This window comes from Gossypium raimondii, chromosome 12, assembly GCF_025698545.1.
Source record: "Gossypium raimondii isolate GPD5lz chromosome 12, ASM2569854v1, whole genome shotgun sequence".
Classification (NCBI taxonomy): Eukaryota; Viridiplantae; Streptophyta; class Magnoliopsida; order Malvales; family Malvaceae; genus Gossypium; species Gossypium raimondii.
In genome coordinates, this window is record NC_068576.1 from 25,639,272 (window position 1) to 25,664,258 (window position 24,987).

Consider the following 24,987-nt stretch of genomic DNA (forward strand, 5'->3'; position numbering starts at 1 on the left):
TGGTCCCGAATCGTTTCTAAGGTATTTTTAGGGGCTTAAAGGCTCGATTTAGAGACGATATGTATGTATGTGATTGGTTTATGATTTGTTTATCATATTGAATGAGGTTAAGCTTAAATGTTTCTGATTGCACGATAATGCTTCATAACCCTAATCTAGCAATGAATACGGGTTAGGGTTGTTACACCCATACTTTTAATTTGTCTTTGGAAATCTAGAAAAATTACTCATTAATTAAAAATGAAACAAAATTAAATAATTAATGGTTAACATTAAATAAAAGTGAAATCAAAGTGAAGCAAATAAAGAAATCAAAAATTAAAACAAAACTGCCACTGAAACATCTCGGAGGTTAATAGATTGCTTGTCACGATCCACATGAGCACTTCAGTAGTTCTTCAAGCGTTGTCCATTAACTTTGAATGTGACCTCCGTTTTCAGGTCTTTGATACTAACAACTTCATGTGGGTATACTTGAACTGCTTCAAAAGGACCTGACTAGCGAGATTTTAATTTACCAGGGAACAATTTGAGCCTAGAGTTGAACAACAATACCTATTGCCTTGGCATAATTCTATTATCATGCCAATGCTTGGTCTTTTCCTTATACAATTTAGCATTTTCATATGCATGTGTCTTGAATTCTTCCATTTTCAATTCTAACCACATTTATGGCCAGCAGTGACTGAATCCATCTTTAGCTTTCTAATAGCCCAAAATGGCTTATGCTCGAGCTCAACAGGTAGGTGGCAAGGCTTTCATAAAAAAAGCTTAAAATGTGACATCCCTAAATGCAATATGATAGGCCCATAAAGCTTCTGGAGGACCAATCTTTACGAGTTGGGTTTACCACTTTTTCTAGAATATTTTTAATTTCTTTATTAGAAACCTTAACTTATCCATTTTCTTGGGGATGATATGCAATGGCAATCTTGCGTTTCACCCCATATTGTTGCAAGGCATTAGCCACTAGCTTGCAATCAAAATGAGATCCTTCATCACTAATAATGGCTCTAGGCATATTGAATCTTGTGAATATGTTCTTGTGCAAGAACTTCATTACTGGCTTTACATCATTAGTAGGAAGCGCAATAGCTTTGACCCACTTAGAGACATAGTCCACTACTAATAGTATGTACAGGTTACCCACTGACGGTGGAAATGGGCCCATAAAATCTATTCCCCATACATCAAACAACTCAATCTCCATAATATTTTACAACCGCAATTTGTTTCTCCTAGATAGAGTTCCTGTCCTCTGACAACAATCACATGACTGATAAAATTCATGAGCATCCTTGAACAGACTCGACCAATAAAATCTTGGCTAAAGTGGGCAGTAATTCTAATTCCTCCAAAGTGTCCTCCGTAAGGAGCTGAATGACAATGTTACAGAATGTTATGTATTTCGTCACTAGTGACACACTTCCTAATTATCTGATCAGCACAATGCTTAAATAGGATGGTTTCATCCCAATAGTAATGTTTGACATCATGAAGGAATTTTCGTCTTCTTTGGCTGTTGAGATCAGATGGCATCAAACCACTTACTAAAAGGTTCACTATATCGGCATACCAAGGTAATGCCATGATAACTAACAATTGCTCATCTAGGAAGTCTTCTTTAATAAATTTTCCATAGCCATCTTCATTTCCAGATTCTAACATTGACAGGTGATCAGCCACTTGATTTCAAGTCCCTTTTTAATCTCTAATTTCCAAGTCGAACTTTTGTAACAAGAGTATCCACTGAATCACTATTTAGCTTGGCATCTTTCTTGTTCACCAAATACTTAATAGCAGAGTGTTCCGTGTAGACTGTGACCTTGGTACCAACTAGAGAAAAGCATAATTTATCAAATGCGAACACCACAACCAATAACTCCTTTTTTGTGGTGGTATAGTTAAGCTGTGCATCTGTCAGGGTTCTGCTCGCATCATATATTACACATAGTACTTTGTCTTTCCTTTGCCTAACACTGCTCCTACAACATAACCTCTGGCATAACACATGAATTAAAAAGGCAGTGTCCATTCTGGTGATATTATAGTTGGTGCTGCTACCAGCCATTTCTTCAATTCCTCGAAAGATACCAAGCAATGTTCATCAAAATTAAAAGGACTATTTTGCTCCAGCAAGGTGCACAAGGGTTTAGATATCTTCAAGAAATCTTTAATGAATCTTTTATAAAATCCCGCATGACCTAAAAAACTTCTAATACCCTAGACACTAGTGGGATGTGGCAATTTTTCTATTACTTCAGTTTTTGCTCTGTCCACTTCAATCCCTCGCTACGATATCCTATGCCTTAGATTAATTCCTTCATTAACCATGAAGTGGCATTTTTCCTAGTTCAAAATAAGATTTGTTTCTTCACAATGGTACAAAACCAATTCCAGATTTTTTAAGCAATCATCAAAATCATTGCCAAACATAAAGAAATCATCCATGAAGGCTTCAAGGAAGTTTTCCACCATGTTTGAGAATATGGTCATCATACAACGCTAAAAGGTTGCGGGGCATTACATATGTAACACCCCTAACCTGTATCTATCGCTAGAATAGGGTTTCAGAGCATTACTGAATAAACATAATCTAAATCATTCATTAGACATACATAACGTCCCTTATTCGATCATTTGAGGACTAAATATCACTTTAGAAATGATTTGGGATTAAATCGAAAACACTTGAAAAATTTAGGAAAAGTTAGAAACATTCAACTACAGGGGTCACACGGCCGTGTGGCTAGGCTGTGTAACTCACACGGCTGAGACACACTCCCGGTCTCAAGTTGTGTGGGCATTCAAAGTAGGGGCACACAGCTGTGTCCCAACCCATGTCTGTGCCCGTGTAACTCTCTCACTTGGGTCACACAGTCAAGCTACACACCCATGTGCCAAGTCGTGTAACCCTCGAAATGGCCTTGCACCCCCGTGTGCCAGCCGTGTATCTCACATGGCCAAGTCACACGTTCGTGTGGACCTAAAATGTTCCTTAAACAACAAGTTTACCATTTCCTACTTGCTTGTGCATTAAGCAACTCAAAAACCATTCATTTAACCTAATCAAAACACGATTAAAGACACTCAAAACATGCCAAAACAATCATCCTAGGTGCCTAGCCAATGTACCCTCATTGGTACTACATTTATATCATCAAAACATATCATTAATGCATCATTCAATTCAAAGTTTTAAACATGCCAAAATCAATCAATTTGGCCTAGCTTGTATCTACCTAAAACTTCAAACTTAAATTCACAAACACCTAACAAGTCTTGGTTCAAATCAACATGCCAAATTATGGCTCCAAACACAAACATAAGTTTATATATATACCAAACCAAAATTTTACTTAAACTCAATTACATCACATATACTAAATTCATTACAAACCAAACACATCCTAGGTACATTCCATTACAAAAGATAAACATCACCACATTTGAGATTGGGATCGTTGTTGGATGCTGAGTCGGTGATCAAAAGAGAAGTACCTAATCTGTGCACGAAAAACAAAACCGTACGCTGAGTAAAACTCAGTGATATTTCTATAATCAAAACAATGAAAGACATAATGATACAAGAATGCATAATTTGAATTATACGAACATACTATTGTCTAAGCTCACAATTATCATATACCATCATTTCAAATTCAAGCACATTACCATATTATTTCATACTATACTCAAATTTCACATGCTATCATATTTGATTTGTTTAACAAATATCTCAATTCACATCACTTGCTATATAAATAGCTTTTCACATATCAATTCAATTTTGTTTATATAAAGGCATGATCCATTCCATATTCAATTCATGAGTACTTAACTCATGTATTTTATTTAATCACAACATATCTCATTTTTCATGTTTCAAATTCACTATCTCATTTCCATTTCACATACCATGCCATTCAATATCGATCATAGAACTTTATTCTTTAATTACCCCTATTAACACGACTCGGACTCTGACGGATGCACGGATTCAACCAACACACCAGTTTGCCGCTCAGTGCCTCATCGGATAAATATGAAGTAATATCTGCGCCTAGCACTATATAAATTGAAACCCACTATCTCATCGATTAAATTGAAGAAAATTGGCACCCAATGCCTCATCGTATCCAAGTCGAAGAAATCCCTGAACCCTTCCTATCATAGCATGCCATCTATATTCGGCTCAACCTGATATAGTTAATAGGGTATCATTTCACTTTTCAAATACAACTAATATCCAATTCTCATATTTGCACATGATCACATTTACACATATATTCATTTCAATTCAAATAATTAATACATTCATACTGTATATGCCAATTCAATCCATTTCAATTAACTATAAATTCAATTCACTATCAAAGTGCCAAAATACTCACCTTAACCACTTGCCATATGCATTAAATCAAAATACAACAATTAACAACTAGGTTCGGATTATAGAAGTACAAACGTGGATTCTAAGCTATTCGACGTCGATTTTATCCTTCCCCTTTTTAGTCGAGGATTCAGGTACGACGTTAGCTACGGAATTAAAACAATTAAAATACATCAATACAACACAATTCAATTTCACATTGAATATTTCAATTTTTACTCAATATTTTCTTATATTCCAATTTAGTCCCTAAACGAGACTAATTTTTATTCTTCACAATTAACTTTATATTTTCATACTTATTTCACTTTAAACTAAATTGAACTCCTACTTTCAATTATACCCTAAATTTTTAATTTTTCTAATTTAGTCCCTATTTACTCAAAATTTAAAATTTGCTTTACAATTTAGTCATTTTCGATTTCTAACTTAAAATTTATTAATTAAATCACTAATACTAAAACTATTCAACAAAAACAATATCTAAAATCTTAATGAATGTTAAAAATTTCGACATGGGTCAGGTAGTACTTAACACCAGGATTCCAAAAATATAATAATTATAAGAAAAGTGACTAAATTGACTAACCAATTGAAGTTGGAACAATTTGAAACCCTAGGCCGTGCGTGCTTTTCTCTTTTCTCCCTTTCTTTTCTTTCTCAATTATTTGCATCATTTTCTATTCAATTTCTTTAACCTTTCTTTTATTATTATTACTTTTATTATTATAACCTTTATACATATTTATTTTATTTTATAAATCGTAATATATAACTTATATATATTAATACCCATTAACGCCGTCCACTACCTAATATAAAGGTATATTTACTACATTGGTCCTTTAGTTAATTTTAATCTTATAATTCCACTTCGAATACTTATACAATTTGATCCCTACATTTAAAAAACTTACAAATCGTGGAAATTCACTTAGCCAAATTCTATTTAAGTAAAAAACTAACTTCGTAAATATTTAAGTAAACAAATTCTATTTAAGTAAACAACTAACTTCGTAAATATTCTATTTACGGGAATGGGATCCTGGGAATGTAGTTTTCGACACTCCTAACTATAGGGTCTTTATAATTCTCCCCCCTTAATTAAATTTCGTCCCCAAAATTCACTTGAAAAGAGATTGGGGTACTGAGATCTCATCGTCTCTTCTGGTTCCCAAGTCGCTTCCTCGACACTATAACTACGCCATAGCACTTTCACTAACGAAACTTGCTTATTATGCAACTCTTTCACCTCGCGAGCCAAAATCTCAACCGGTTCTTCTTCATAAGACAAGTCGGGTTGAATCTCAATGTCTTCCGTCGAAATAACGTGAGACGGATCCTATCGATTTCTTCTAAGCATTGACACGTGAAAAATGTCATGTATTTTTTTGTAATTCCGTAGGAAAAGGTAAACAATACGCAACTGGTCCCATTCTCTCTGTGATCTCATACGGTCTGATAAATCGAGGAATCAGCTTCCCTTTTCGACCAAATCTCAAAATTTTCTTCCAAGACGAAACTTTAAGAAATACTTTGTCACTAATAGAAAATTAAATATCTCGACGTTTCAAATTTGCATACGATTTATGTTTATCGAAAATTGTCTTCAATCTATCTCAAATTTTTTAACAATATTTTCCATTTCTTGGATTAGTTCCGGCCCTATCATTCTTCTATCACCCAATTCCAACCAGTAAATATGTGTTTGACACCTATGACCGTATAAAGCTTTGTACGGAGCCACTTGAATACTCGATTGAAAGCTATTGTTATATATGGATTCGGCCAAAGGTAACTAACGCTCCCAACCTGATTTAAAGTTAATAACACAAGTGCGAAGCATATCTTCCAAAATATGAATAACACATTCAGATTGTCCATCTCTCTACGGGTGAAAAGTTGTGGTAAAATTAAGTCGCGTAACAAGAGATTCCTGCAACTATTTCAAAAATCTCAAAGTGAACCGCAGATCTCGATCAGAGATTATCAACATAGGGACATCGTGCAATCTCACAATTTCCTAAATATAAACTTCAGCAATCTTTTGGAGTGACCAATTAGTCTTGACTACTAAGAAATGAGCCAAATTTGTGAGTCGATCAACAATCATCCACAAAACATTCTTCTTACTTGTTGGTAAAGGTAACCCCGTTACAAAATCCAACGTGATACGGTCCCATTTCTACTCAGGAATAGAAATAGGCTGAAGTAATCCTGTGGGAACATGATGTTCTGCCTTAACTCGTTGACAAGTATAGTATTTAACCACATACTCGACCACGTCTATATTCATTCCTGGCCACCGATAGGATTCTCGCAGATCGCAGTACATTTTCATTTCTCCAGGATGCAAAGCAAAAGGACTATCATGAGCTTCTCGAAGTATCAACTCCTTTAATTCTGAAACATACGAAACACAGATTCGGTTATGAAGCCTTAAGCAATCACAACCATCAATGATTAAATTTTTAAATATGCCATTCTAAATCATTTCTCTTTTCTTCGCCAACTTGTCATCATCTAACTGCGCTGACTTGATCCGATCAAATATCATTAGTTTGATCTTTAGTTCAACCAATAAGCTTCCATCATCATTGATACTGAGCTGAGCAAACATTGCTCGCAATTCAACTACTACTTTTCTACTCAACGCTTCAGCTACGACGTTAGCTTTACCAGGATGGTAATCAATAACACAATCAAAAACTTTCATAAGCTCGGCCTAACGTCATTTTCTCAAATTCAACTCCTTTTGAGATAGGAGGTATTTGAGACTCTTATGATCAATATAGATATGACACTTTTCGCCGTACAGGTAGTGTCTTTAGATCTTTAGAGCAAAAACCACAGCAGCTAGCTCTAAATCGTACGTTGGATAGTTGCATTCATGCATTTTTAGCTGACAAGATGCATAAGCAATCACTTTCCCATTCGTCATCAAAACACAACTGAAACCGTTCAAAGAAGCATCACTATAAACCACAAAATCCTTTTCCTATTTTGGTAAAGTCAAAACTTTAGTCAACATCTGCTTCAATTTCTCAAAACTTTCTTGACATTGGTCACTCCAAACGAAATGAACATTTTTATGCAACAACATTGTCATTAGCAAAGCTATCTTCGAAAATCCATTCACAAATCTTTGGTAATAACCACCTAATCCAAGAAAATTGTGAACCTCTGATACATTCGTCGGTGCTTTCCACTGAACAATTGCCTCGATCTTTCTTGAATCAACTCTGATCCCATCCACCGAGATAACTTGACCCAAAAATACCACCTCTGATAACCAGAATTCACACTTGCTGAGCTTTCCCTATAACCGTTTCTCTCGTAACACTTGCAAAACAATTCTGAGATGTTGCTTATGCTTGGATTCGGGTTTTGAATAGATCAAAATGTCGTCAATAAAAAATACCACAAATTGATCCAAATACAGTTGGAAAATACGATTAATGAGATCCATGAATGGCACCGGAGCATTCGTCAACCCAAAAGGCATCACTAAGAATTCATAATGGCCATAATGCAAATGAAATGATGTCTTTCGTACGTCACTATCTTTCACTTTCAACTGATAGTAACTCGATCTCAAATCAATCTTAAAAAAGAGAGAAGCTCCTTTTTGTTGATCAAATAAGTTATAATTACGAGTTAGAGGGTATTGATTCTTAATTTTCAACTTATTTAATTGTTGATAGTCAATACAAAGCCACATCGAGCCATTTTTCTTTTTGACGAAAAGTATTGGAGCTCCTCAAGGCGGTATACTAGGGCGTATAAAGTCGCGATCCAGTAAATCTTACAATTGCACTTTTAATTCTTTCAAATCTGTGGGTGCCCTACGATAAGGGGACATTGACACCGGAGCCGTACCAATAAACACTTCAATTGCGAACTCAACCTCCTAATCTGGTAGTAATCTCGTTAATTCCTCGGGAAACACATCAGGGAATTTGTAAAGAGTTCAGATTTTACTGCTCTGACTATCACTAGAATTTGAATTGATAACATAGGCTAGAAAAGCTTCACAGCCTTGATTAAGAAGTTTATCTACTCAAATTACTGAAATGATACGAGTTGAACCACTCGTTCGAACACCATTCACATCAATAATACCACTGTCTTTGCTCTGAACAACAAACTTCTTTTTACGGTAATCCAGAATAACTCCATTTTCCATAAGCCAATCCATACCCAAAATCATATCAAAATTGCCAAACGGCATTATCAACAAATCAACGGGGAAGGTTATATTCTGTATCACTAACGGGCATCTCCTACACACCTGGTCCACTAGCACAAATTGCCCCAACAGACTAGACACCATTATCGATACTCTAGATGCCTCAGATTTTAAACTCCCCGATCTAACTAATTTAGTATTAACATACAAATGCAAAGATTCTAGATCTATCAAAGTATAAACAAGTTCTGAATGTAATAAAAAGATACCTGTCACAACGTCATTAGCATCACCATCCTCACGTGTCCACACAACATAAGCTCGGGCTGGCACTCTAACCTCCAACTGATGAGTAACAGCATCATTCCTTTTTCTAAGACCACCTTTCGAAAATAAACCACCTTGACTCGACCCGCAACCCCTAGGTGCAGGCACAGACCTCTAAGAAGTAACAGGTGTAGTGATCGGCTGTTTAACATCAAAACAATAATGTGTAAGCGTACACCATCAATACAAGTATAGTAGACAAATGTGAGTCAGTCAGATATCGATCCCATAGGGATTGTAGTCTTTTGTCTATTAATGCCAGTGCAACAACTAAATGGAAATGAGATAAATTATGAGAATAGTTGTCAATGCAATAACTTGAAAACAATAAAATAAAATAAGATAATGATAAACTAGGATCCCCAACATGAATCTTCAGCAGACTATTAAGTGCTCACAAGGTATAAAAAGATAGGTGTCGAAGTAATAAAGTTCAACGTGTTTCATACCGAGTGTCACTCCTCTATTTAATCCGAGACTTAAACGTGCATACTAATCTCACCTTCCGATGATGGAAATATGACACTATTAAGAACAAGTGGACGTAATTCCTCTAATCTTCAGTCAACTTCCTTGTTGGCTCAAACTGTCACTGCACTTTCCTGTGTCAATGACTGCAATAACACTTCCGTGTTAAAAAATATTCAAACCCCAAGATTAAATAATAAAAGAAAGATTGAATAAGTTAACATTTAGTTAAGAATTCATGTGTACTTCCATATAAACAGAAAACGGAGAATAATCACCAGCATTCATAAAGAAATAAGAAAGAATCGAGTGGAGAATACTATTCCTAGACAACTCGACTAAATCTCTCTATTCCCTCTTGTCTCGCACTTAGGTTTTCTTGTCAAAAGCTAGTCTGCATCTGGTTTTCACGTTGGTTCACCCATAAGAGGCTTAAGTTGCTGTGGCTGCAAGCTTCAAGATCGGATGATGAACCAGAAAAAAAAGCTCCATTTTTCTTCTCATGTCCACATTTTATGTCCTCCTCCAACAGTACAAGTGTCCTTTCCTCACAATTATTCTATCCTTGTACATACAGTGATACGACCCTGCCCCGAAAACATACTTGGTTCAATTCATCAAGTGCCATTCGAAAACTTTTGCAAGTTGAACTAGCTTGTTCCAGCTCCATGGAACTCAATTCGAGCTGATTCTAGCTCGTTGAGCTTAATTCCCTTTTATTTAATTTCATGCATTTTTTATTTGCTGAAATAAATTAAATGAGTTAGTTTATTAGCTTTAGTTTGGCTCAAATAAGTGTTAGTAAATTAATTTGTTTAAATCTGAACATCTTTAATATTTCTTGAGTTCAATTGATTGTGTTTTATTTAGTACAACAATTTAATATGTCTTAGTTAGCTCATTACATCATTTAATATGTCTAGTTACTACCGAAATTTAATGTGCCTTCTTGTTGCCCTATTTTATGAGTCTTTAGCTTCAGCCGAATTTATGAGCATATTTATTGATTAAGTTGCTGCCAATTTAATTTTTCTTAAGATGCTGATTTATTATGTCTAAGTCACGAATTTAAAGACCAATTTAATGTGCGGGTTTAATTCTTTCTTCTTGAATTTAATGTGTCCATAATGAATTTAATTTCTTGAATCAATTCATCTTGGTACATCCTCCTTGGACGACTTTAAAGGAGTCTTGGTGTTTTTCATGTGGCTATTTAATGGACGGTAATTAATGGAGAAGCATGCACTTTGACTTGCAATTAAGGAAGAGGCTGATGATTGCCTTTCTCCAATACACCTTTTTCGTGTTCAACAAAAGCCTTAAAGGAGTCATGCTGGCCGAATTCAATGTGCAGTAAAACATGTATTAAAGGAGCTGTCCAGCATGCAAGGGACGTCCATTAATGAGCTGCTGAAGATAGAATGCATGGATAGCATTAAAAGCTGCTGATTTCTCCTTTTTCCCATATGCCTTTTCGTGAAGAACAATGGACAAGAGTTAATTACCAGCAGGTACATGCTTGGAATGGCATTAAGGAGAGGAGAATAAACCTAGCATGCTTATTCTGCTCAAGGCTCCTCGTGAGCATCAAAAGACACCATTCAAAGCTTTTCGTATAGTTCAATGGTCAGCCAAGCATTGAAGAGATTCCATGAATCTTTCCAGCTGAGTTAACACCATCTAGAAGCTGTCCATTCAAGTCTTACAAGCTAAGAAACTTCCCTTGGATGTTCTAGGAAGCTACATGGAATTTTCCAACCTAATTAGCATTTATTTTGCTGACCATTCAGCATCTTTACTTGTCTATTCGGCTAGCCAATGTCATGGCTATATATAGTTGATTAATTTCATTGTAAAAGGACTTTTTGTCAAATTTCTGAATGAACTATTGTTCTTGTGAGGTTTCTCCCTCTCATATTTCGTGTGAGTCTCGATTTGGCTTATCTAGCATGCTAGTGGCGTCAACCGAACTCTTTCCAAACTTATCACCAATCCTGGTGTGGTGTTCATCCATCTCAATATAACTTCGGTTCTTACTTTGCTAAGTAACGAGTCGAGGTCCATCCTTCTATTTACATCGATTACCTTAAGTCATGTAAGTCCCGGGGCGATATTCGCTATAGTATCAAATCGAACTTGACGCTTAAGTTTCCTCTTCCATTTCCATCAATTATCCAATTACCTTTTTTCTTATTTTATTCTTAACCGAACCTACTACATTTTATTAAACCTACCATTCATCTCTAAAACCTTTTATAAGCTTCCGCATCCTTAGCCTGAATCACCCATTTTCGATAACTCTGACTACTCCTCGTTGATGATCGGGCAAACTTGTGAAACAACTCGATTAACCCGAGCCGGTTCATATCATACAAGTTGGTTATACTAGATTGGATAGCACACATAATTTTCATTCTTATTGGAGAACTGTCAAGTGCGACGAGAATTCTGGACCCAATCTGGAATTCATTTATGCATCGACATTAATACAAAAAGATAGCAAAATTAAGGATAAAATAGGCTAGGATTACTAAGTTATAAAATGCAATTTACTAAACTAAAAATGCTAAAACGTATGCTAAGGATAACTAAATGGGAACAATTTAACCAATAAGAAAGGGGGAAAACCTATGTTCTTTCTGGTGCTATCACACTCCCAAACTTGAGTTTTTGCTTGTCCTCAAGTAAAATAGAAACTAGAAAGGCTACAAAAAATTTACTAAGGCAAATGATCATTCTACCAACTTGAACCCTCTAAATTCCCAGTGGATGAATCACATTCAGATGAAAGAATAATTCATCGAAAATTCATAAGCATGAATGAATAAAGTTGCAACTTCATCAATGTTAGCATCATGCTTAAAACCCTAAGTTCTATCTACCATTACAACATTTTTTGTACAATACTAAGTATTTATATATTATATATACACCTTTTTTTTTGAAATAAGGGATACCGTTGCATTACTGTACCCTTGTTCCTGAGAAGTAACGATGGGGTGCAACAAACCCCCAGAGATTACGTAATTGCGCCGACACACACTCATGTAGCGAAAACCTTCGGCCAGATCGATTTTTCTAACATTTGTATTGGAGTGTTCCCTTTTTAACATTCCATACTACACCCACTTTGAAGTGTCTCTAATTTATAACTATATATAAATATATAAGCAGCTATAAAAAGCATATTCATTCAGGATTTAAGGAATGATAGTAGTCATCCACTACTAATGCAACCTAATCCATTCATCAAACAAATGAAGTTACATCCTTCTGTTAAAATTATCCAACTCATTCATTGATAATTCACATGATTCAAGAATTAAGCATCGAATGTAACAGAAATTTTTGAACAATTTTCAATAACTATAATCAAACCTTGCATGCTTCATTACCAAAAGAAAAAGAATTGAAATGTGGGTACATTTCCAAGCCCCATGTGCATTCCCCCAAACTTAAAGTTTGAATTGTCCCCAATTGACTAACATGAAAATGTAATGACAATAAAAAAAATGCAATGACAATGTATACTTATCAAAATAAAACTTACAGCTACATGCAGTGCATGAATACTACAACTAAAGCTTAAAATAAACTAAGTTAGTTATCCGCAGCCGTCGATGAGGCTGTATGATGTTTCTTTCTCCTCCTTCTTTTGTTTTTATCCTTGGAGCGCTTCCTTTTCTTTTCTTTTGGTTTTGCACAGTCTTCAAATTGCTCCTCAGCTCCCGACTTTGCCCCAACATCATCGGCTGCTTCCTATATAGGAGAGGCCACCTAGAGAGGCAACTTTGAACAGTCTCGCTCCCAATTATCAATTTTTGCATCTGTAGACTCGGCTACGGTGACAGTCTTCTCAACAGAATCTTCTTCTTTTTCTTTCTTATTTTCAGCAACTTCTTCTTCTTCAGCAACGACTTTCTATTGCATGTTCACCAGATTTGGTGGCTTTCTTGACCGAGCCTTTTGTTTTTTTCCATCTTTTGTTGAGGGATGCGGTTTAAACTTAAAAAGATATGATCTTGAGAAGAAAAAATAAAAATGGTTGCTTGAATGCGTGACAGTCGGTACAATGGAGAGGATTTATAGTGAGTGAAAAAGGAAGATGGAGAGGCGTGTTGTTTTGTGGAGAGATATAAGGGTGAGTGATTTTTGATCCAACGATGGAATTTAAATTTCCCTGAATTTTGATGAGATATAAATAGTAGTACAAACTTATGGAATGCACCGACAGTAAAATTTTAATGCGCCGACAAAGGTACCTAATTTATTCTACAAAAAGGAAGGAAAACAAATTTTAACAAAACATAAATAAAATAAACTAAAATCACAGAGTACTAATTAAAGAGTAAACTTTTCGACCAATTTAATTGTCTTTGCCTACTTTTGATCACTGTTGCCAAAATAGTATTTCAGCCTCTGTCCATTTACTTTGAACTGGTGTACATCATGTAAATCATCGGTGGCAGCGGAAGGGTGCTGTCAGTTACTCAGGTGACATCGTGGGGGCACTGTTCAATTTGCCTATTTAAGTATTTATTTAATTTATTAATATTACTTGGGTATAAAACCCAATAATTAAATACCAAAACAGGATAAGAAAATTATTTATGAAAATAGGCATCTGCTGCAATAATCGACACCACCCCCATTTCCTCCCAATTATTGTGGCATGATTAGTTTTTAAGAAAAAAGTATTTGTAAAATATGTTTTTAGTTGGTAAATTAATAATTTACCTTTTTTGGTGAAATGGTTAATTGTTAGTGTTGTTGTCTTTGAGTTCGATTCCTCTTCAACTCACATCTGTATTTTTTTATTTCATGTTGTTTCAAGCTTTTTTTATTTTTAATTAATATTTTTAACACATTAGGTTTTTTAGTTAGATGGACAGATAATTGTGATTTCATTCTAAAGTCCCAGGTTTGATTCCTCTTATAAAGATTTTAGTCACATCCCGAAAACTGGGTTAGAAGAATTGAACATTAGATTATAGGTTTAGGAGAAAATTTTGATTTTGTGTCATAGGAATTAAAATAGGATAAATTAAATAATTATTTGATAATAGGAAAAATAATAATTAAATTAAATAATTATGGTATTAATAATCGGGGCATTACTAAAATAATAATAAGGCTCGCCGTGTGCGATACACGGGCCGGACCGAATTGGGCCGTGTGGCCCACACGGGCGTATGGGCCTACACGGGTGAATCACACAGGCGTGTAGGATTTTTGGGCCAGGCCGTGTGAGCTACATGACCAAGGCAAATTTGGGCCATGTAGGCCACACAGGCGTGTGGGCCTACACGGGAGAACATCATGGGCTTGTAGGTCTATTTTTACTGTTTAATTGCTAAGGTTGCACGGGTCGCCCAAGTCGTCTATAGACCTACTGTAAGGTCGGTAAGCTTACCTAGACCCTTAATTGAGTGAAATGACTATATGACTGATATGATTAAGCATGATGATGTCCTAATGATTTGATACTGTATGCCAATTTACATGCATGATATTATGTATAGCATGTCATATTTGTATATTGCATTGCATTGGGTTAGGGATTGTAATATTTGGAGGAAGTGTACTGATAGGCCTCGAGCCTAATTTACTGGCAGCTCAGCTGCAAACTACTGTCTACTGCCGCATTCGATACTTTTTAGAGTGTAGGGATGGGTGGATTGATTATATCCCCACATGGCGTGTAGGGTTGGACGGAGTTGGTGTGTAGAGGCTGGCTGGGTAGGATTTTGTGACTGTATGTCTGTTACTGTACTGATTACTGATACTGTAATGGGGCAAGACCCTAATGCATGACTTTTTCTATATTGAAATGGACTAAGGCCCAAAATGAATTGAATCTGGTACTAAAAGGGCTTAAGCCCAAACCGTGACTGCATTTTATCGGCTTGTTCTATATGGGGAATTACACACTAAGCTTTCGTAAACTTACCCTTCTGATTTATCTGTACAAGTAATCCCTTGGCTTAGGCGGATCGGTGCGGCGGAGGACTCAGCGGTGGCCACACATCCTTATTTGACTCTGTTTCGTACTTAATTATGATTTTAAATTTTATTTGGGAATTTTATTGTAAATCTACCCTTTAAGAATTTTTCTTAAATTTAGGATTTTCAATTTATAACTACTAGTTTTAGGAAAACTCGAGTTTTCAAAAGAAACAAACGTTTTAACAAAATACGCATGATTACGGGATCTGTTTTAAAAAGCTTTCGCATAGATTAAACGTTTTGAAAGCTTTCGAATGATTAATGACAATGATATTAGAATTAATAAATAATAATGAAAGAACTCTAAATGAAAAATGTATTTAGCAAAGTTATGGTTTCCCAACACAAGCTACGGTTTTCAAACACTTTACCATGTGACATCGCCAGATTTGACCATAACGTCCAGGCCAGGTTTGGGGTGTTACATTTAGTGGTAACAGAGCCAGGTTGCAAAACTCGACTGTGGATGTGGGTTTTTAATACGTGAATTATGAGAACTGATTTCTAAATGTTGTTACTAAAATGCAGTATGTTTTCTGAAACTGAGAATTGTCTAAACTAAAACTGAAATTATTTTTGATAGTATATCTTGAAATTGCTATAGGTAGGATATACTAAGACTACTATAGATAGACTGTACTGAAAACACTTAAAATAGTGTATACTAAAACTGTAGTAAAATTGATAGATATTGATTGGCACTGCGATGTACTGAACAAACTTTACACTTCTGATACTGTTTTCATAAAATATCTGTTAATAAACACTAGAACTATAAACTGATACCGCGGTAGAGGCCGTGGTAGAGGCCGTAGAGGTGCTCAAGCTGGGTTTTCGTCATCTGGCAATCTGCCTAATTTGAATACTAGTGAGACACCGGCTTCACCTGTGGCTGAGGCTAGGTCTTATGATTGAGTGGCTGGGGACGACGCACTGTTCCAGGCCATGTTTAGGATTTTGGAGACGGTCACTAGGCCCAATACTAGAGCTGGACACTACGGATTGGTTACAAAATGACTCCCATCTAACGAATATGAGCTTTTCATTGGTATTGCTGGAGTTGCCCCTAATGTGGCTGAGTATTGGGTAGAGGCCACAGGGAGGATTATGGATGATCTGGACTGCACTCCTGAGCAAAAATTAGAGGGTGTTGTATCGCTGCTACGTGATGAAGTGTATAAGTGGTAGCTCACTATTAAGGAGGGCACTTAGCCCGATCGACTGACCTGGGAGTCCTTTAAGACCGCTTTCCAAGAGAAGTATGTGGGGGCCAGTTATGTGGATCCTATAGGAGGGAGTTCCTAAATCTGACTCAGGGAAATAGATCAGTGGCTGAGTATGAGGCCAAATTTCTAAGATTGAGACGCTATGAGCGAGGTATGGTGGCGACTGAGTACTAGCGATGTGTTCGCTTCGAGGATGGCCTCAGGGATGATTTGAGGGTTTTGATAGCTCCATAGAGGGAGTGAAACTTTGCTACACTGGTTGATAAGGCAAAGATCATTGAGGAAGTGAAGTGCGTTGAGTGCCAGAACCAAGAGAGAGGTAGGAGCAAGAGGGATTCAGAGCCCTCGAGTTCCATTCAGAGGCCTAAGAAAAAGGTCAGAGTTGATAGGCCGATCTGGGTTGGGACTCCTATTGCTGCTACTGGATAGCCACCATGTACTGACTATGGTAGACGCTATCAAGGTGAGTGTTGGAAAAGAACTAGGGCTTGTTTGAGGTGCGGTTCATGAGAACACCGTATTAGAGAGGGTCTACAGAGGTCTGGGCAGATGCAAGCTCCAGATACTGGTACTGCACCACCACCGAGAGTAGCTCAGCAGCCACCAAGACGCCGTGTTCAAGCCAGAGGTGGTAATAGGTTGGGTCGTGGTCAGAGAGCACCAGGCAAAGGTGTTGGTCATGCTGAGGTGAGGCAGCCGGCTCTAGTTTATGTTGCACGTCGCTGACAGGATGGAGATGCTCTGGATGTTATCACAGGTGCATTCTTTGTTTATAATGTACCTTATACTGCACTGATGGATATAGGATCCACTTACTGCTATATAGCTTGTACTATGTCTGAGAACTTGGGTATCTTGGTTGAGAGCACTGCGAGTGAGGTGACTGAACTAAGTTTGCGAGAACAATCGATAAGGGTAAATAAGTTGTTTAGAGACGTTCCTTTAGAGGTTCAAGGGGCTATTTTTCTGGCTGATTTGATGGAACTACCTTTTGGAGAGTTTGATCTGATACTAGGAATAGACAAGTTGGTTAAACATCGAGTGAATTTAAATTATGCTACAGAAATGGTTGTACTGAGAACTGAAGAGGATAGCGAGGTAGTGATAATTAGGAATGTCAGAACTACTTATCGAATGTGATTTCTGCATTGAAGACAAAAAACTTGGTTCGTAAGGGATGTGAGGCGTATCTGGCCTACATCAGTGCTTCAGATTCTGGGGGTTCTTCAGTTAAGGATATTAGGACGGTTAAGGATTTTCCAAAAGTTTTTCTTGAAGAGCTACCTAGGTTGCCTTCGAATCGTGAAGTAGAGTTTGGGATTGAGCTCCTTCCTGATACAACTCCGGTGTCCATCGCTCCCTATAGAATGGCACTAAAAGAGCTTGTGGAGCTTAAGGCTCAGATTCAAGAGTTACAGGATCGTGGGTTCATCTGCCCTAGTGTGCCTCCGTGGGGAGCACCAGTTCTGTTCGTGAAAAAGAAGGATGGATCCATGCGTATGTGTATTGACTATCGACAATTGAACAAGTTGACAATCAAGAATAAGTATCCTTTACAAAGGATAGATAATCTCTTTGACCAGTTTCGAGGGGCATCAATTTTCTCTAAGATTGACCTCCAATCAGGATATCATCAGTTGAGGGTTAAGGAGACTGATGTATACAAGACAGCGTTTAGGACTCGATACGGTCATTACAAGTTCCTAGTGATGCCATTTGGATTGACGAATGCACCAGCAGCTTTCATGGATCTGATGAACCGAGTGCTCTAGCCCTATCTAGATCAGTTCCTGGTGGTATTTATTGATGACATACTAGTGTACTCAAAGACTGAGGATGAGCACGAGAACACTTCAGAGTGGTTCTGCAGATCTTGCAAGAGAAACAACTGTATTCCAAGTTTAGTAAATGTGAGTTCTGGTTACGGGAAGTAACATTTCTGGGCCATGTGGTTTCTGTTGAGGGGATTAGGATCGATCCTCGAAAGATTGAGGCGGTTTTGGATTGGAAATAGCCTAAGACTATATCTGAGATTCGTAGTTTTCTGGGACTAGCATGGTATTACGACAATTTGTAGAGGGTTTTTCACTAATTGCAGCACCCTTGACTAAGCTACTACGTAAGGGTGTGTCGTTTAACTGGACTGATGTGCAACAAGAGGGCTTTGATAAGTTCAAAACTATACTGACTGAGGCCCCTGTTTTGATACAGCCAGAGTCTGGAAAAGATTTTATTGTCTACAGCGATGCTTCACATGTCGATTTCGGATGTGTGTTGATGCAAGAGGGTAAGGTGGTAGCGTATGCGTCTCGTTAGCTTAAGACTCATGAGGCGAATTATACGACGCATGAACTAGAGTTGGCCGCGGTGGTGTTCGCATTAAAAATCTGGAGGCATTACTTATATGGTGAAAAGTGTATCATCTACACGGATTACAAGAGCCTCAAGTATCTCCTCACTCAGAAGGAGCTAAATCTTAGGCAGCGTATATAGATTGAGTTGCTTAAGGATTACGACTGTACGATTGAATACCACCCTAGTAAGGCTAATGTGGTGGCCGACGCACTAAGTCATAGGGTTGTGACTGATCTGAGGGTGATGTTTGCTTGTCTCAGTTTATTTGATGATGGTAGTCTATTGGCTGAACTCCAAGTTAAACCGATGTGGATAGAGCAGATTAAGGGTAAACAGTTGGAGGATGAGTCTTTAGGTCTTCGCTTTCGACAAATTGATAGTGGGAATACTGTGGATTTTGGACTGGATAGTGAAGGGGTTCTCTGTGTCCGTAGGAGAATCTGTGCACCGAATGATATGCATCATGGTAGAAATAAGATATACCAAGACCTTCATGAGTTATATTGGTGGCCAGGTCTTAAGCGTGAGGTTACAGATTTTGTGGGTAAATGTTAGACATGCCAACAGGTTCAATCTGATTATCAGTTGCCTTCAAGGTTGTTGCAGCCAGTTAAGATTCCACTTTGGGAGTGGGAGCGGGAGACTATGGACTTCGTTAGCGGGTTGCCTCTAACACCTACTAAGAATGATTCTGTATGGGTCATCGTGGATTGATTGATCAAGTTTGCTCATTTCATACCGCTTCGTACTGACTACTCGCTGTAGAAGCTGGCTAAACTGTATGTGTCTGAGATAGTGAGACTGCATGTGGTACCAGTTTCGATCATATCTGATAGGGATCCTCTGTAACACCCCAAACCTGGCCTAAACATTAGGGTCGAATCTGGTGATGTCACATTGTAACACCCCTTACCCGTATTCTACGCTGGAATAGGGTACGAGGCATTACGAGAATAAATACACTTATAAACATATTAAACCGAGTTATAAAATTTCATCCAAATTAAAAACTTTCAAATTATTATCTTCGAGTCACTAATTATGGTTTACGAGGCCCAATACATACCTATTCATATGCTCAATATATCTGATAAATCAATCCAATATTGAAGAATCCACTTTAAGTTAAAATCAATATTAATCACAATCATAAATCTTTTCATGTTATTTTCATATATCACTAACTGAACATTGAATGTCAATTTATGAATATGTAATTCACTAACACATTCTGGTATACTTAATGTTTAATTGATGAAATCATTTAATTGAGCTAAATTTCATATTCACTCCAAGTTTTCTTCTATATCCATAAATGCTTTCACTTACCATTTACCTAACAAATTTCTCGAACCAAGCTATCACACAACAATAATACATCACCTATGCTTCATGAATTCAATGTTCGAATCTTATCACCATCAAATCCATGTCATTCGAATACTTAAAGTTTATTCAAGCTTATATTATTACGTTTCATATACCAAGCATATGTCAAAATTACGAATACGTAATCAATTCATTTGTCATTTATTTGATTGGAAAATTAATCTCAAAATTCATAACATTCAATTACTTAATATATGCCATAAAACACTCCTTTAACATAAACTAGCACCATGGTCGAATTTTCAGTATGCTATTTATTCCCCTTTTTTTCGAATCACATAGCAAAATATTACAAATATGTATATATTTGAATACTATAATTATGCATCAACTTACCAACATGAGTTAATTCATGAGCCACTCACAACATCATTTCATGCCAAATATACCACACGCATATGCTATGAAACTTTATTTTCTCTCATGAGCTTACCATGACTAGTAATGCACCAATATAAGCATCACTCCTATTTCAACATTTATCGATTATAATCAAACATGTAACCAATTATACACAATTCATTCATATACTTTATTGTCCTCTTCCTCCTCTCCATCCCACATCCTTTATGTATATAACATGCTTAAATAGCATTATACATAATTTCACTATTCACTTATATTTAAATTCAAAGCTATCTAGTCGAGTTCACAGTCACTAAATTATTTTTATCCGAGCTACTGAGCTCTAAATTAAGTACATTTTATTACCATAAAATTTTCATAAAATTTTTTCGAATTAGTACCATAAAATTTTTTCTAGACTTACATATCTTATTACCATAAAATTTTCAGAATTGTTTTCTTAGTCAATTAGTACATTTTATTCTTTAAAGTCACCCTGTTTCCTTTGCTCAACATCTCTGACCTCTCTTTACTAAAAATGAATTATCTCATTGTACAGAATTCAGATGATATTTCTGTTTATTTTCTTTGAAAATATACTCATTAAGGATACTAAGAATATAAATTATAACTCATAATTATTTTTTTACAATGTTTAATTATTTTCCAAAGTGAACAGGGGATTCCGAAATCAATCCAACACTACCTCACTAAAATACAAATATCTCAAAATATATAACTCTTTTGCTTGCTCTTTTTCTTTTAAGCACAAATAGACTCATTAAGCTTTCATTTCATATCTTATTCACTCACTAATTCAGTTTCCACCATTTTTGGTGATCTTTCAAAGTCACACTATTGTTACTGTCCAAAACTGTTTTGTTGCTAATTTTACTTTTCCATAATTTCACTTTTTCAATCATTATTCAATTCAATTCCACACATATATTCATCATTCAATGACACTTAATCATTGCATGATCTCATGTATTTTCACTTAGTCAATTTCTCGATGAACACTTCGGAATAATAACAGATACACGGTGGATTCAACACACAGCAACAACCCTTTGTAATCAATGATATCCGGTGGGATTAGCACATAGCAACCACCTTATAATTAATGATACCGGTTCACATAGTAGCCTGAACATAGTACTACACATGTGACCATCACTATCCGATACATGTAGTAGCCTGCACATAGTACTACACACGTGATCAAAGCTATCCGGTACGCATAGTATACTACACATGCGACCTACCATTCTGGTACACGTAGTAGCCTGCACATAGTACTACACACGTGACCATCACTTTCACTTTCACATAGTGGCCTACACATAGTCCATGCTACACATGTGATCATTTCTGTCACTTCATTCGTATCCCTTTTATTCCAAATGTTCAATCGGGAAATTTCTCACTTTTTCTCATTTTTTTCCTTTTTCACTAATCAAAGTCAATTCCTTGTCTTTCTTGACTTATAATAACACATTTAACTTATTTAACACTCACATTATTCAATCCAGTCCAAAAATCACATTTTGACAAAATTACATTTCTGCCCCTAAAGTTTCACAAAATTACGATTTTGCCCCTAGGCTCAGAAATTAGACTTTATTCCTTTTTCTTATGTTTTATGACATTCTAAGCATTTTTCCCTTCTATGGAAACATCAAATTCTTACTCTAACACTTATGAACATTAGGTATTTTTACTGATTATGTCAATTTACTCGTTTTCACTTAAAATAGGCTAGCGAAAGTTATTTAACATAATTTCAAGCTTCATATTCTACCATAAAACATCAAAATAAACATATTTCACCTATGGGTATTTTTCCAAATATGAACCCTAGATTAAATTATTGCTAGAATAAGCTAAATCAGGTTATCGGGACTCAAAAAACGTAAAGAACATTAAAAACGGGGCTTGGAATCACTTACTATGGAGCTTGGAAGCTTGAAAACCCTAAATATAGCTTCCCCCTTGCTGATTTCGTTCACCATGGAGATGATGGACAAATTTTTGGCTATTTTGGCATTTTTAATTCTTTTAATTACTAAATGACCAAAATGCCCCCAACTTAAAAATTTCCTATTTCACTTATCTCTTGTCCATTTCCTCAAATAGATGGTCAATGTAACACCCCAAACCCGGTCTAAACGTTAGGACCGAATCTGGCGATGTCACATTGTAACACCCCTTACTCGTATTCGACGCCGGAATAAGGTACGAGGCATTACTAGAAGACATACATTTGCATACGTATTAAAACGAGTTATAAATTTCATCCGAATTAAAACTTTCAAATTATTAACATGCTTTTATAATTCTTTACAACATATCCTCGAAATATTATATTCATAAGAAATAGGGCCTACGAGACCCGATAGTTGCTCATGTAATTCAAAGCTTCATTTCCATTTCATTCAATTCACAATTTCTCATGTTCACAATTCAAATCAATTTCTCAATCCAATATATATATTTCAATCATCTAAGAATATAATTCAAGTTACACGAACTTACCAGGCTAAATTGCAGAAATACCAAAATTTAGGGACATTTTGGTAATTTTCTATTTTCCTCGAATTTCCACCCAATCTTGGTCTAAATTAATATTTCATTCAATTTATTAATTTAAATAATAAAAAATTCATTTCATGCAATTTGGTCACTTTTTGATATTTTTACCAATTTACCCTTAAAATATTAATTTTATTCAATTTAGTCCTTGAACCTAAAACATGCAAATTGACCATTTTAATTAAAACTCATGCTAGTTGAATAATCATTTATTTTCCTCCTCCTCCTCTCCATTCCACATCCTTAATGTATAATATGCTTATATGTAACATTATCTACAATTCCATCATTTATTTATATATTAATTCAAAGTTGTCCACTTGAGTCATAGTCACTAAATTACTTATATCTTGAGCTACGAAACTCCAAATAAAGAGAAGCTAAATTCCTATGAAACTAGACTCATATATCTTCTTACCATAAAAGTTTCAGAATTTTTGGTTTTGCCAATAAATACAGTTTATTCTTTAAAGTTTCCCCTGTTTCACTATTTGACAGTTCCGACCCCTCTTCACTAAAAATCAATTATCTCTTTGTATAGAATTTGAATGATGTTTTAGTTTGTTTCTATTGAAAATATACTCATTCATAATTTTAAACATATAAATTTAAGCCTCTAATTATTGTTATTCAATTTTTATGATTTTCCAAAGTCGAATAGGGAACCCAATTTCATTCTGATCTTGTCTCACAAAATTTATTATATCTCATGATTTAAAATTCCATTACTCACACCATTTATTCTATGAGAAACTAGACTGAATAAGATTTAATTTCATATGTTTTTCATCCTATAATTTGATTTCCATAATTTATGGTGATTTTTCAAATTTAACCTCTCTTCTGTCCAAAACTGTTTTAGTGCAAGATGTTGATTACTAAATTTATAACTCCTTATTCCCTTTCTCTATAATATTTCCCATCATTTTCACTTATTTCCTTCACTAATATATCAAGAACATAAAACTTTATTTAAGAAAACTCTACTATAACATCATTTCCATACTTTTCAACAATAACAAACTTAAAAATATATTGAAATCTTGATGTTCTTACCTTATGCTATTGATTTCAATCTTTAACTTGAGTTTCTCTCTCCTCCAGCTTCTATTTCTTGAATCTAACTTTAAATTCTAGCTCCCCATTGTCTCCTTAATATTTTTCTCTCTTGGAAGCTATGGAAATTCTTTTGATTTTTAGGTGAAAATAATGAATTTTTGGTGGAAGGACCAAATTGTAAACAAAGCAAAACTTTCTTTCTTCTCTTCTCTTCTAACGTTGGTTGCATGGAAAGATGATGATTTTTCATCATCTTTCATCCCTTTTATATTAATCATTTAATAATAAAATAACACTAAAAATCTTAATAAAATATTAATTAAATAACATTTATCTAATTAATTAATTAAAATATCACAAACATCATCTTTACCTTCTACAATTCTCTCTCTCTATTTGACCATTTTGCCCTTTATAATCTTTTGAAATTTCATCCTTGAGTCATCACTTAATTTTGTAAAATTACAATTTAGTCCCTCAAAATTCTTCACCTTTTCAATTTGGTCCTAATTCATCCATTTTCCTTAGTTTCTAGATTATTCCACCCTTAAAATATTTACACTATTGGTCCTTCAACTTTTTCGTATTTACACTTTAACCCCTCAAATTTTGAGTATTTATTCTTGGACAACAAAACT

At 35.6% G+C, this 24,987-nt stretch overlaps 2 protein-coding genes across 2 annotated transcripts; one reads left to right on the plus strand and one right to left on the minus strand.

Annotated features, from left to right (window-relative positions):
• Positions 1-6,578: 6,578 nt before the first annotated feature.
• On the minus strand, positions 6,579-7,109 carry LOC128035482 (uncharacterized). The gene is made up of 2 exons (XM_052625226.1): positions 6,907-7,109; positions 6,579-6,831 (listed from the first exon to the last, which is right to left on the minus strand). Exons 1-2 carry the CDS (start codon positions 7,107-7,109, stop codon positions 6,579-6,581), a joined length of 456 nt encoding a protein of 151 aa, XP_052481186.1.
• An 11,555-nt stretch (positions 7,110-18,664) lies between these two features.
• On the plus strand, positions 18,665-19,678 carry LOC128035483 (uncharacterized). The gene is made up of 3 exons (XM_052625227.1): positions 18,665-18,909; positions 19,225-19,492; positions 19,550-19,678. The coding sequence occupies exons 1-3, from the start codon at positions 18,665-18,667 to the stop codon at positions 19,676-19,678; spliced, it is 642 nt and encodes a 213-aa protein (XP_052481187.1).
• Positions 19,679-24,987: the final 5,309 nt, after the last annotated feature.